This window comes from Sturnira hondurensis, unplaced genomic scaffold (genome assembly GCF_014824575.4).
Source record: "Sturnira hondurensis isolate 20B ecotype Veracruz unplaced genomic scaffold, ASM1482457v3 Scaffold0014384, whole genome shotgun sequence".
Taxonomy (NCBI): domain Eukaryota; kingdom Metazoa; phylum Chordata; class Mammalia; order Chiroptera; family Phyllostomidae; genus Sturnira; species Sturnira hondurensis.
Genome location: NW_028087015.1, coordinates 18036509 through 18049551, shown reverse-complemented (window position 1 = coordinate 18049551; position 13043 = coordinate 18036509). Strand labels below are relative to the sequence as shown.

The window sequence follows — 13043 nt, the reverse complement described above, 5'->3', positions numbered from 1 at the left end:
GCATTTGAAAAATCAAAGTGAATCACGGGTTTTCCCTGTGATTTCAGGAGCTACCTCTGCCTGTATGAAGCCTGAGACGTGCCCAGTCTTCCTGAAGGACACCAGCGCAGAGAAGATAAGGGACAGAAGAGCAGACGGCTGGGCTGCAGTGCGTGGGAGGAGGGAACAGCGGGGTCTCCTGCGGGGGGACATCCCTGGTCCAGGGCAGCCACCCAGCCCCAGTCCACCTGCAGAGGACTGGGGACGGAGCCCGCCGCTCGGGCGCACGGCGGCAGTGTCCTCCGGCCACCGGGCCCACCACAGACCACGGCTGCCGGCCCGTGTCCTGCCCTGGGCCGTTCATCACCCTCCCACTCTAACAGCCTGTCTTTCAAGAGAAAGTTTAGATATTTAGAATAAGAAACACATGTCTATTGGACAACCACAGAAACCAAACCAAAACCAACTCTTCCGTAATAAAGCACAGACATGACAAAATGAATCGTCTTTGCTGGGCCACAAAGGGAATTTTTCACAAACGTCTAATCCCTTCTAAATTTTACAAATTGCTCTGTGGGAAATCCTTGCAAATCTCACACATTTCCCAGTGAACAACCAAGGAGGCTAATGTCCAGGTGAAAGGTAGAGGCCCAGCACGGAGAAGCGTTTTCCTGGAAAAACCCCATGTGCTGGAAGTGGTTCATTCCTGTAACAAAAAGGAGGAATGTGTGCTGTTCCGGGGAAACCGTGAGCAGCGACGCAGCCCCGAGGCGGCGTCCAGCTCGCAGAGGCCCCAGACGACCTGCACTTCCCACGGACCCTGTCCTGCCTGCCGGTGCCTGTGTGCGCCCAGCGTGTCGCCCCTGCCCTCAGCCCGCAGCCCAAGCCCATCACTCTGCCCTGACACTTCTCCACCCCCAGCCCTGGGAATAGGACTTCAAGACACACCGTCTCGTCACTAGCCCTTGGCCGTTTTTCTTGAGTTTTATTAATTTTTCCAACTGCTCAAGGTCACATGGTGCTTTCCGTGGATGGGGGAAGGGTGGGAGGGGGGCTGTCCAAGGAGAGTTAAGCTAGACCTTATTTCTGGCACTGGTTTTTTTAGCCCCTTACAGAGTAATAAAAACACTATTGGAAACATCTGTGTACTCGACAGAGCATGAGAAATAAAAGTCCAGCCTGTTCTGACAAAGAATTGCAGACTAAGTTAAAAAATTCTTTTCCAACGGCTTTAGAGAACTTAGTAACAGAATCTAGTACCAGGAGACTGTTTTCGAACAGCGCTAAAATTATCATTAAAAGAAAATATGTATCTTTTGGCTTCACCCCTGAGAGTCAATTGGCGTTTCCCATAAGAATCTCCTGCACGAATCTTTAAGGGAGGATTAAATGGATGTTTTCTAGTCCAGAGAAGAGACATCTGTGGATTCCCGTCTCAGCGTTCACATTTGAACATGTTAAACTTATTATAAAACCTCTCTTTAAAAGCAGGTTTGGAAATTAAAAAAACAGCATTTTTGTATAAAGGACTTCAAATTCCTGTTTTGTGGAAGTGATGCAAGTCGCTGCTGAATTCTCATCCGAAAAAGTTCAGGCAATATGTTCACTCCGTAAGCACAGCCCAGGTCTTCTCTGCTTTTGACCCTCAAGAGGCCCAATTTCATTACTCTGTTGAGTTACCATTCCATTTACCTGGTGTAAAATTCACTTCTTTTTTTCCAGTGATGCCTTGTGCAAGTTTTCAAAGTATCTTCTTTACTTCTGTGCACGTCATGAACTTCTACCATGGGCTCCCAAACACATGCATTTGGTTTAGGACCGCAAGTTATGAAAGTGCCAACTTCTGTGACTCACATTAACACTCCTGTGAGATTCACACCACAAGACAGATTTTGAAAATCCCTGCTTTTCGCCTTTAAAAAATAAACATGGTACCTAAAAAGCATGGTAGTAAAATGGCCTTACTTGGGGCATGGACCAGGGACACCACCCCTTGTGCCTTTTTAAGGGCTGCCAGGGGATGTCAGTGACCCAGAGGCACAGACTATTTACCAAATCCAACCAGGGTCCCTCACCTGAGATCTCGCCAGGATGACTGAAAGGGGACAAATTGCTGTGTTTCACCCGAAAGAATGAAACACTCATCTCTGGTCGCAGGCATGTGAACCTTCGACGGCACAAAAAAGAGTTTTACTTTATGTTTCCTGGAGAAACCAAGTGATAGCGCAGCTTTGCCTGAACTCAGTTAATGGCAGCAACTAAAACAGACCCAGGGGTGGGGTCCTCACCCATCGGTCCTCCGAGCAGCCCCTCCCAGCCACAACAGGGTGGGGCAGCTTTCTGAGAGACAAGGGCAAACACCTGGCTGGAACGCCCAGACCCCCAGAGCAGCTCTGCGGCAAGCTCTGCCTGGGGAAGAGCGGGCTCTTTACAACCGGCCTGGTGGATGACGCCGACTTCTCTGCAAGCAATTCTACTTTAAGCACCCAAGATCGCTTGCAGGTGGGTGTCTGGCCAATTTTCTGAGAGCAATTCAAAAAGGAAAGGGGAATGGGTCTAATAAAAGCCGTCTTCCGCTAAAGAACAAAGTGTGTCAACTCTGGTGAACAGTCACATTCTACAGCCCGACACAGCTCAGCTATTCAGAAACCTCACAAAAGAACCTCGCGGTTCCATGGAGGTTTCACGCCGAGCGGACCAATGGCTGACTGATGGCTTGGTTAAGGGGATTAGGAAGCACAGCTCCATTCCTAGCAAGGGCAACAGGGAAAGGCAACCATCGGGAGTCAGAGCTCCACTGCAAGGAAGCAAGTCACACCCCTCGGCCTCCCCTGCCCCTGCTCTGAGGCTGGGGTTCAACAGCAGGGGTCGTCCTGAGGACAGAAACAGCAGGCCCCCCGTGCTCAGCCCAGCGGAGACCAAGGTCACAGAAGTGTTCACCAAAACCTGCCGCCGAGTTTCAAAGAGGACAATTTGATAATCTCTCATTTTGGAGGTACATAAAGAAATTTGTGAGAACTAAAAAACAGCTCAGGTGCCCTGGCTGGTGTAGCTCAGTGGACTGAGCGCAGGCCTGCGAACCACAAGATTGTGGTTCGATTCCCAGTCAGGGCACATGCCTGGGTTGCAGGCCAGTTCCCAGCAGGGGACTCACGGGAGGCAACCATACATTGATGTTTCTCTCCTTCTCCCCTTCCCTTCCCCTCTAAAGATAAATAAATAAAAATATTTTTAAAAAGTTCAGGTGATCATTTTTTTTACCACCAAATAAAGAATCTGTGAGAAAGACGTTTTCAAAAGCAGTAACCCTATCCAACATTTTGTCCAGAAAATGAACCATGAGTACAGTACTCACACATTCTCCTCTACCCTTTACCAAGGCAACCGCCTGTTGGTTTCTGACATGTAGGCAGTCCTTGAAAGGCTTCCTCGGCTGTGTGATACACAGGAGGCGGAATGGAAAGTGAGATGTAAGGAAGTTACATTTAAAAGATACAACTAAAGGGGCAAACTTTAACTTACACAGTTAAGTAAATCAGAGAGAGAGGACAGCCATCACGCAGCAGGCTTCAAGGGCTCAGGGAGCTGACGTGACTGCATTTCCCCACACTCTGGACACACTCTCGTGAGAAACGCCCCTGCACACTGACCGGCACTGCGGGAGAGCCCGCAGGGAGCGGAGTGCGGGCGGGAAGCATGGAGACGGTGGAAACCACCTGCACCACTCTACGTCACCAGGCCCTAGAAAACGCAAAGTTCCTCAGGACAGCTTAACCCGGAGGAATCCATTTACTGCATTTCCTGAGTGAGCATGGCCGTCTTCTACCCAGAAAAGTTCATCTGAAATGCCTCCTCCTGTCTGTAAGGAAGGGACACCAATCGGAAGGGTGCAGACCAAGCAGCTATCCAGCTGGTGGCCCCCCCCCACGAGGAGGCACAGCTGGGACTAACCACCCGCCGCCGTCTGCAGGGGAGCTGCGCTGCTGCCCTCGGTGGTAACGCTGATCCAACTCTGATCGGTAGTTTAAAATTCACACTAAAAAGCACTTTTCAGGGCACCAGTACTCTTACAAATGCTTCTGTTACCTTTCTGCCCAACCTTTATGTAAAAAAAGCCTTTGCAAACTGAGGCATTCCACTTCAGCATGGGGGAGCTTTGTTTCCCTGACTAACTACAATGATCAAAGACAACATTCATTTTGTGGTTTTATGAGGGCACTCCAAAGCTGGTTAAAAGTTACAAAAAACCACAGTCACGTATCAAAATAAAAAACAAAGATTAGCAAAAGGGGAAAACAGAGGCAGGCGCAGGAGGACTTGTCTCCTTGCTCCTCCCGGGGCTCACGCGCCTGTCCTGGGCTGGCCCAAGGGGACGATCCACAGCATTTATGAATGAAGGTATAGCTTGTGAATAACATAGGGTCGTTTTACATGCACGTGGCCGCCACACAGCTGATTGGGTAGGAGCAAAGATGAGTAGCTTGAAAAATGTTTTAACCAAACATCTGATTAAATGTTTAATCCCTTCTTCAATAACTGCCCATTCAATATGTGGCCAGGATTTTGCTGTTGAGGCAACAAAATGAGTAGCTCCAGGTGCTAAGGCTGAGCAATTCATTTTGGGACAGCTTCTAGCTCCTAACAAACAAAGTCAGCCATCAAGAGTGCCCAAATAAGAGGAAAGAGAGGCTGGTATAGACAGTTATCTGCAACAGCTAGTACTAACATCAGCAACTCAAGAGTGAGGGAGGGGGAAGCAATTTTTAAAACAAAGACAACTGCTCATATATTCAGTGCTCTCAATACATGCTGGGCGCCACACTAAACACACTGCACACTTCTAATGCTCACAGCCCTATGCGGGAGCATTATCCCCATTTATAGATGAGGACACTGAGGCACAGAGAGGTGACTTGCCCAAGGCCACCGGTTGCTGAGAGGCAGAGCCCGAGGTCTGCTGGTGAGCACGTCCTGGTTCTTAGCCATCTGCTATTTGATAGAACCACAGTAAGTCATCCCTCACTGAACTGGTCGATAGGTTCTGTGACTTTAAGTGAACCAAGGTACAATGACACCAATTTTACCACAGGCTAATCGTGATAAACAAGACTTAGGTTCCTATGACATCCTCAACATTGTAACTAAATAGTGTTAATGGCAATGACGTTTCCGAGGACCTGCTTGCTTGTACCCTGTCACGCTCTGAGCAGAGAAGGCTAACAGGCGTCTGGAGGGTTCTGTCTGAGGAGATTAAAACCATGTGCCACGCTGCAGAAAAGCTTCTGAATTCAATGACTTGATTTCATGCTGACATGGGGCAACCCTATGCAAGGCCCTGGGAGATCCGGAGAGCTCTGGCGAGTTGGCTCTCGTGAGCAAATGTGCCCCGATGCTTGCGGCAGCTCTGGCCAGAAGAGAGAGGGCTGAGCGAGGGACCTGGGCTCATCTTCGCTGCTGCTTTTTGCCGGGTTTGCAAGGGATGGAAGCTGAATGACAGAGGGTGGCATTCTCTACGTAGGCTGAAGACAGGTCTCCTCTATCAAAGCCGTGCATTCAGCCATATTTTAAAATGGATCAGCACTAAATGCTTTATATACTATCTCAACACTGCAATTTCCATAAACCCAACCTAGTTCCTATGATTTAGAAGGTCACTGCGTGAAACTGCATGAAATCTCAGGTCCCCAGCAGAGAGCTGTAGCTTTATTAGGAGTAACCAAAACCATTTACACTTTTGACTATGTGGATCCATATATAAATCATATCCAGCTCAGGAAGTTCATGCCAACTACCCGTCCACTGAACTTCCCATTCCCTGAACATTAGAGCGGCGTTACCTTGGGTCCAGGAACAATCTCACACCTGGTCCCTGCCGGCATGGGCCAGCCTCCCTCCAGACAACCGCATCCTGCCCCGGTGATGTTTTTCATCTTGACCTTAAGATGCTCTGTTCCACAGTAGCCTATGTCTGATTCCATGTTTTCTATTTTCCTCATAATATAAGTTTTTCTTATAGGAAATACATCATGGACTATTAGTCCAATAAGGCACAGAAAGAAAAAAAGTTTAAAAATTCTTCTTTATTATACTGAAAAATATTCAGCTCCATGTGCAGCTCTAGTGTAAAGTAACACCAAAGAGTAACGAGATCCACATTCCATCTCTGGCTTTAGTGCACTAGTGCTGAGTGGCCCTGCGAGGGTCATTAGCCACCGTCATTTCCTCACCACCCCAAAGGCTGGCTTAGCACTCTCCTCCCCACCTCTGGGGACAAGCTCGGGGCAAATGAGACAAGGGTCTGGCAAGCACTCGATTTCTTTGAAATCCAAATTATACTTTCATAAACTCATTTTTATCAGCATAAGTGCTATGGATGTGGGAAGAATCAGTGCTAGTCTCACTTGCAGAGCAAAGAGATGGCATCTTCTACAACTGGTGCTTTCGGAGAGAGGAACGTGCTCATGGGGCATGTGGTTTGTATCTGAGCTCTTCTGACAGCGCTCCCTGGACAGAGGGTGTCTCGGGGAGCCCCTCCTTAACAGACTCCTCCCAAAACCTCTGTGCCTCATCTGAGAATTACCCAGCCCTGGGCAGATAACTATTCCTTCAGAACACTCCCAGAGGCTCAGTCAAAAACATCCCCCCACCCAGTTTCTGAAATGGAATCAAATTCCATGATAACCAGTAATTCATAACAGACATCATACATTAAGTCACAGGCAGAATATGGCTGAGTAATTTCCCTTGACAGATATATCTACCAGTGTCATCAGGGGCTGCAGACCTGAAAAGTGTACGGTGGAAAGGACCTTGAGACATAAGAAAAGTTCCTGCCATCTGAGGAAGGGGATTTTCTGCTGCAGACTCGTTCAGAGAAACTGTTTTACAAACTGACTCAGGAAAGAATGCAGTTTCCTGATTTTCAAAATGCATTCTTCTGAATCATCTACTGAACCCAAAATGCTCTACCAGAGAAGTATAAAAAGGGAGATGGCCGTAGGAAACCTTCCCAGCAGAGAACACACAAATGCAGGCGTGGGTGGGGGCAAACAAACGCCTTCTCTTCAGAAGGCCTTGTGGGTGTACATGCTCTCCAAACTCCAAATGCTCACTTATCTTTACTAAGCCTCGCATCCTGTTTGTTCTTGTTCCCAAAGCAGACCCCAAGAATGGAAGATAACCCACTGCAATCCTATGATCTGAGGAAGACATTTCATTCCTTTTTCATACTTTCAAGCCTATTAAGGACTGCGGTCTCAGTGAGGGGTATAAAGCAAATGCACGCCACACCCACTTAAACAACTGAGTGTGGGAGTGGCATTAGTTTAAGATGGGGGAGAATCATGAGAATGTTGAGCTGAATGCTGCTGAGTGACAAAATATTGTCACAGCTTCACTCAGGAGCATCAGGGGACGCCTCCAAGAAGCTCAGGTGGGGACCGTGGCTTCCTTCACAGAAGTGGCCCTGCAAGGCTGACCAGGCTGTGGAATAAAGCTTAGAGATAATGCATTAGATGAGATGAACAGATATTGGTGAATTATCTCCACGGGTAAAATATCCATGGAGAACTGATAGGCAGTTCTTCAAAAACTCTAATATCCCAGTAGACTCCCAGGCAGAATGATCAATTTCTGCAAACCTATATTTTCCTCTTAGTGATTTATTCTTCCTCTTGCATTGGATACAAATCGAATTGGCTGTTTTAATGGCAACAGCCCTTCAGACCATGCCTGTTTTACTGTAGGAGTAATGCCGGCTGCGTCCCCGGGTCACATAAGCCTATTAAGCCAGAACAGATCTGAAGCAGAACTAGTTCTTCAGTACCTAATGCAGGAGAGAGCCTGGTTTCTGTGGCAACCCCCCTGCGCATTCTGGTCGGCCGTGCCCCGGGGGACCAGGGCTGCACTGGGTGCTAGCACCCGAGTTCTCCATGTGTGAGGTGGCACCTCGGGAGACCCTTACCTCATCCAGGGGGCATTTCTGGATTCCCACCACCACCCATTTATATATAAACTGCACGAAAAAACCAAGTCAGCATTTCTTCTTGGAACAACCTCCAGAAAAGTCTTAACACACCTTCCAAAGGCAGAACTTTTACATATATTCATCTCTTTGGCAACGTCAAATGACTTTAAAAAAATAAACTTTCAACTCATTTCTAGGTAAACGCAGACCAGATCCATGAGGATGTACCTGGGAAGAATGAATTTTGGGCCCGACGGGCCCACAGCTGCAGTGGTGAACCTCAGCCAAGGCCAAGTCTGCAGGACAGTCTGGAGAGCGTGGCCACTCCCCTCAACCTGAGCTGCTATTACTTCCTATGACTATTAAGAATTCCTACTATAATTCTTATGTAAACTGTGTACTGAAATCACTCAATTACTATTTTTTTAAAAGAAAATAATCAGAATTACTCTAATGAAATGTTTCCAAGTTCAAACTTTATTTTCTTAAGGCTGTGGGTGGGGCCGTGGGTAGAGAAGCTATTAAGAACTGAAGGCAGGAACATGTAATTTATCTTATTCCTCACTATTACTACTGGCAAGAGATATGTGCTGAACACTACACACTGAGCTCTGAACAGAATGAAATGAGACATTGTTTTTATTCTTCAGTGCTGATACTCAAAGCATTTGAAGTTCTAGGACTTATTAGTAAGTGAACTCAAAAAATGGAATAAGAAACAACTGATTATTCAAACTAGAAGGATTTTGAAAATAAAATCCCTGTAGAAAAGCAGTATCTTAAAACCTACTTCACTTGTGTCTTGGAAATTACATTAAATACCAGGAATTCTTCTGCAAACTTAGTGAGAAAACTCTTAAGTCTAGGACTGTAAGAACCGCCATCTGAAACACACGACTGTCTTCTCTGTCATCAATCCTTCCCAAACGACGTGAAGTCAGGGCACGTCCTTCCTACAAATGAGCTTTGCAGAGTTCCTGCATCTCCCGACCAGGATGAGGGTCTCACCCAGGAAAGCATAGCTCGCACAAGGCAGTGAGAAACCCAGGAATTCTGAACTGATGACGGTAAGTTAAATGAAAGCCCTATTTATTGTCAAACATATATATTTTTTAAGTTGGTCTCTCATTCTAGAAAAAGAACAGAACAGGCGCTCCTGTCAGCCGAACGGAAGACTTGGTCGAGATGAATGCCCTGGCTTTTACGGAGCACATCTGTGTATCATGTAAGCCCAGGATTCCAGTGTCTCCTGTTAATTTACTTTGTAGATTTTTTGATTTTTATCAAGACAGAATCAGGGGATTCTCCAGGCCAAGACTGTAGACTTTGATACAAATCAGATCTATCTCACTACCAGTCAGCACCAGTGCAGGCCCAGCCCAGGGCATACTTCCTGTTTCTGTTATGTTGGCCCAAAAGTCTGCTATGTGTTTTTCCCTAAAATAAAAGACACATTCTTCATTTTCACCAATAACTTTATTGATTTGAATATTTTGAGCATGTCAGCTATCTCCTGCTATTGGCTTCTAGTATAGGCCAGAATAGTATACCCCACGGCAAAGAGTAATTTGGCCAAAATGTCAGTAGTTCCAAGAAACTTTACAAATTACTCTGACACATTCAGTCAGTCACAGCACCTTCTCCCGCACACTGCACAATTTTGGGGGCATTTCAGTTGTGTTTTTACCTTTCTTGAAATAGTAAAGCATAATACGCTGAAAATGTGTATTTTCTTCCATCTTCAATATTATAATGGCTGCACAAAATTTCACCAATTTTGATAAGTTTTTTAAATGCATGCTGATATGACAGCTGTCACAATATAATCTAACAAAATTATTTCAAATGATGCTAAAGTCAATTGAGCATTCCTCGAGCCACTTGTACAGAAAAAAACATAACGGACTTTCTGGCCCACCCAACAGAAAGGCTCTTGGGTGGGACTTTCTGGCCCACCCAAGGCTCCTCGGGCCTACGGTGGGGGGAGGCCAGCGCCCCCGCTTCATCAACAGAACACCTCTGCTTTTACGAGCCAGGGCTCTGTACAATACTACTTCAAAATAATAGGTTCTTCTCTCCAATATAAAATTAAAAAGCTTAAGTGCACTGCCCAAGACACCCTGTCAGAAAACCAGGTAACAGCACTGTGAAGAGCAAGTGATTTTTTTTGAATCCTCAGGGACAGCGTCTTCCAACCCGGACAGCCCCAAGCCTTCACCCCTGCTACCGAGTCCTGACCCCACTCTGAGCACATAGCAGCTGTCTGAGACTGCTGATGACACCTGTCACTGACAGACAGGAAGAGGCTATTTCACATTAGACCACAGCCTGGCTGCATTCCCGCCCCCCGGGAAAGGCTGGGTGCAGCTCACCTTATCACTGTCCAGCGTGTTCTGAGACGTCCGGGAGGCGATTGAAATTGTGTCGGGCTGGCTGCTGCCATCACCTTGGCTGTCCAGGTCCTCTCCATCCCTGGAGACACGAGACACACTTTGAATTTCTGACTCTGCTAGAGTCGTTTTTCAAGACCGGGGAAGATCACCCATTAGTCGGTGGAGACAGAACAGATGTGTTTAAAGACATGCCAGTGAGTCTTTCTGACCGCCGGCCCCCCGACTGCACTCACGAGGGCTGATCACGCTTCACCAACACAGACTTTCTGCCAGGCCCTGCCTGGGCCAAGCATCGAACCTATCTCGTTCCATTCAATTTACCGAATAAAACACAGTTGATGTGATTATTTTCAGTTTAGAAGGGGGAAACAAAAATAGCCACTGTGACTCATCCAAGGCCACGTGCACAATTTACACACGTGCCCAGGCTCACCCATGGGGTGGGAAAGAAAGGGAAGTGACCGGGGATTTGTACCTGGCCCTTCAATTACTTTAAGCTGCAGCAGTATCTTGTCTTGACAAAGTGATTTCGTTGCTAAGAATGTGACACATAAATGGTATTTTAAAAAATTCCTCAAAATGTGTAACAACTCCCGTAAAATACGAAATTAACATTGCTTTGTTCCTTCCCCATTACATAAACACACTTGCCAACAGTCCCCGCAGCACACTCACCTCCTGCCCTTCTGTCTTGCGGCCGGGGCTGTTTTGGGGATGTGAATGGGCTCCTTCAGGGCGCCTTTCAGGTGGATGGTCCGCTCCTGTATGACTTCCCGGATGTGCTTGATCCAGTCCTGCTTGTTTTCTAGGCTGGAGGCCTTAACGAGGTGTGAGAAGCAATCAGGAGGCAACAGGGACCCCTTCCGGATGCTGTACTAACCACAGGCAGGTCTCCTGCATTCCTGGGGTTTCCCATTTAAAAAATACCTTTCCAGCAGAAAAGCAACCACATCCTACGTTTGATGCGCCATGAAATCAATGACCCTTGTTTCGAGTATTTTCACAAAACCATTTTTATTTTATAGCATTCATATTATGTCAGATCTCTGGATATTCTAATCATCAATCATTCCCTGGCCCCAAGAAATTTAAAGCAGCCCTGGGAAAATACGAAAACACGGCCACCCCAAACCAAAACTTCTCTAAGGCTATTTAGGCCAAGAGTAGCGGTCAGTGGCTAGTGAAGCGTCAGTAGAACTGAACTCATGCCCATGAGTCGTATTGCCCTGTCTGGTGGACTCGTCCAACAGCCTCAGCGGCCACATCACAGCACCTGCACCCTCTGCTCACCCCCACGAGCACTGTGTGGCGTCAGGCCTCCCTGTCCTCGCGGGACTACGGCGTGGACACCGAGTCACAGTACCAGCAGGTGAAGGAGCCAGAGCTCCAAGGGTGCACGACACAGCCTGCCCCCAAGCTCCGCGTGAACGTGCCTCTGCTCATAAATTGGAACGAACCACTAGAGTAAACCAGTGCAGCCTATTGCCAGTTCCACACGGTGGACTCGCCTCTACTTCATTACAGCTGTGGAGGAAGACTCTCTGACCATGACACATAGCAGATACTCGATAAGCATCTGTTGAATGAACACACATGGCATCACTTTTCCCAGATTTTTTTCCTTTCACTGTGCCTCAAGGGAGGTGGTTTGTTTTTCCTTTTTACACGTGCTGGGCCTGAGTAATAGTTTTTGATTTCCTTATGGAAAACACCAACCTCCTGTGATGTAAACAGCATTCCTATGAATGATCAAAACAGTCGTCAGTGGGATTTGTAGATGAGATCACAGAAGGGAGGGGAACCCACCGCTTTCTCGTGGTGGGCCTTGTTTCGGAAATGAGAGAGCCGAAGCCTGTGGTGGGACGGGAAACTGAAATTGAGAACTCTCTAAATAGAATGCTTTCCCTGGAGCCCGTGTCTGTAAGGTCGCTGTGGGGCAGTGATGGGGAAAGAAAGGATACGAGGGGCCCACTGCTTCCATCACAGACCCGCCCCGAGGACAGCAGAGCAGTCAACCTGGCTGCTTCGGGGCGGCCGGCAGGGCGGCCAGGGCACAGGGGCGCATGTCTGTGAAACAAGTGTCTCAGGCCAGCACTCAAACACACAGATCTCCTGGAACCTAAGAGCCTGATGCGAACGTTCAGGAGGAGGAGCAAGGAGAAGTACCCGAGGAAGGCCGTGCAGCGGTGCTGGGAGCCGGCGGAGAGAAACTGCCACCAGGGCTCAGCAGCACAGGCAATTCTCACGCCAGACAGCAAGGTCGTCACTCTGTCCATGGAGGGCAGACCTCCTCGTCTCTATCTGCTCAAGGGAGGGTTTAGAAAGAAAATTCTCCCTTATGGACGATAAAAGAAAAAAAGAGGCCACAGTTTTGTGTTACAGTTACTGGGCCATCATCACCCTCATGGCCGCCACCCCACGACCCCCACCTTCTCTGGCACCACCACGACCTCACTGCTGCCCCCACCGACAGCTCCACCACCTGCTCAACCATGACGATCACCTCTACCCCCACCGGTTCCGGAGCCACCGTCACTGCCATCTGCACCGCCGCCACCTCCACCCCGTCCCCACAGAGCAGTCTCTGAAGTTAACGCGGACCTCATTCCCTTTAGTCTTTACTTGGAAGTCAGGAAAATATTACTCAAAATTCCCTAGAAAACCTCCATCTGGTAAAGCCCACAGGACACCCATTCTCCAACGGC

General features: G+C 47.9%; 1 protein-coding gene across 7 annotated transcripts in view; it reads right to left on the bottom strand.

The window, feature by feature from the left end:
- TRIO (trio Rho guanine nucleotide exchange factor) overlaps positions 1-13043 on the bottom strand; it is a 328151-nt gene that overhangs the window by 77229 nt on the left and 237879 nt on the right. For all 7 annotated transcript variants that reach the window (XM_037063022.1, XM_037063020.1, XM_037063018.1 and 4 more), the window contains 2 exons: positions 11014-11156; positions 10318-10417 (listed from right to left, as the gene is read on the bottom strand). In XM_037063022.1, the coding sequence (XP_036918917.1) occupies positions 10318-10417; positions 11014-11156 (243 nt within the window). The remainder of the gene's footprint in view (positions 1-10317; positions 10418-11013; positions 11157-13043) is intronic.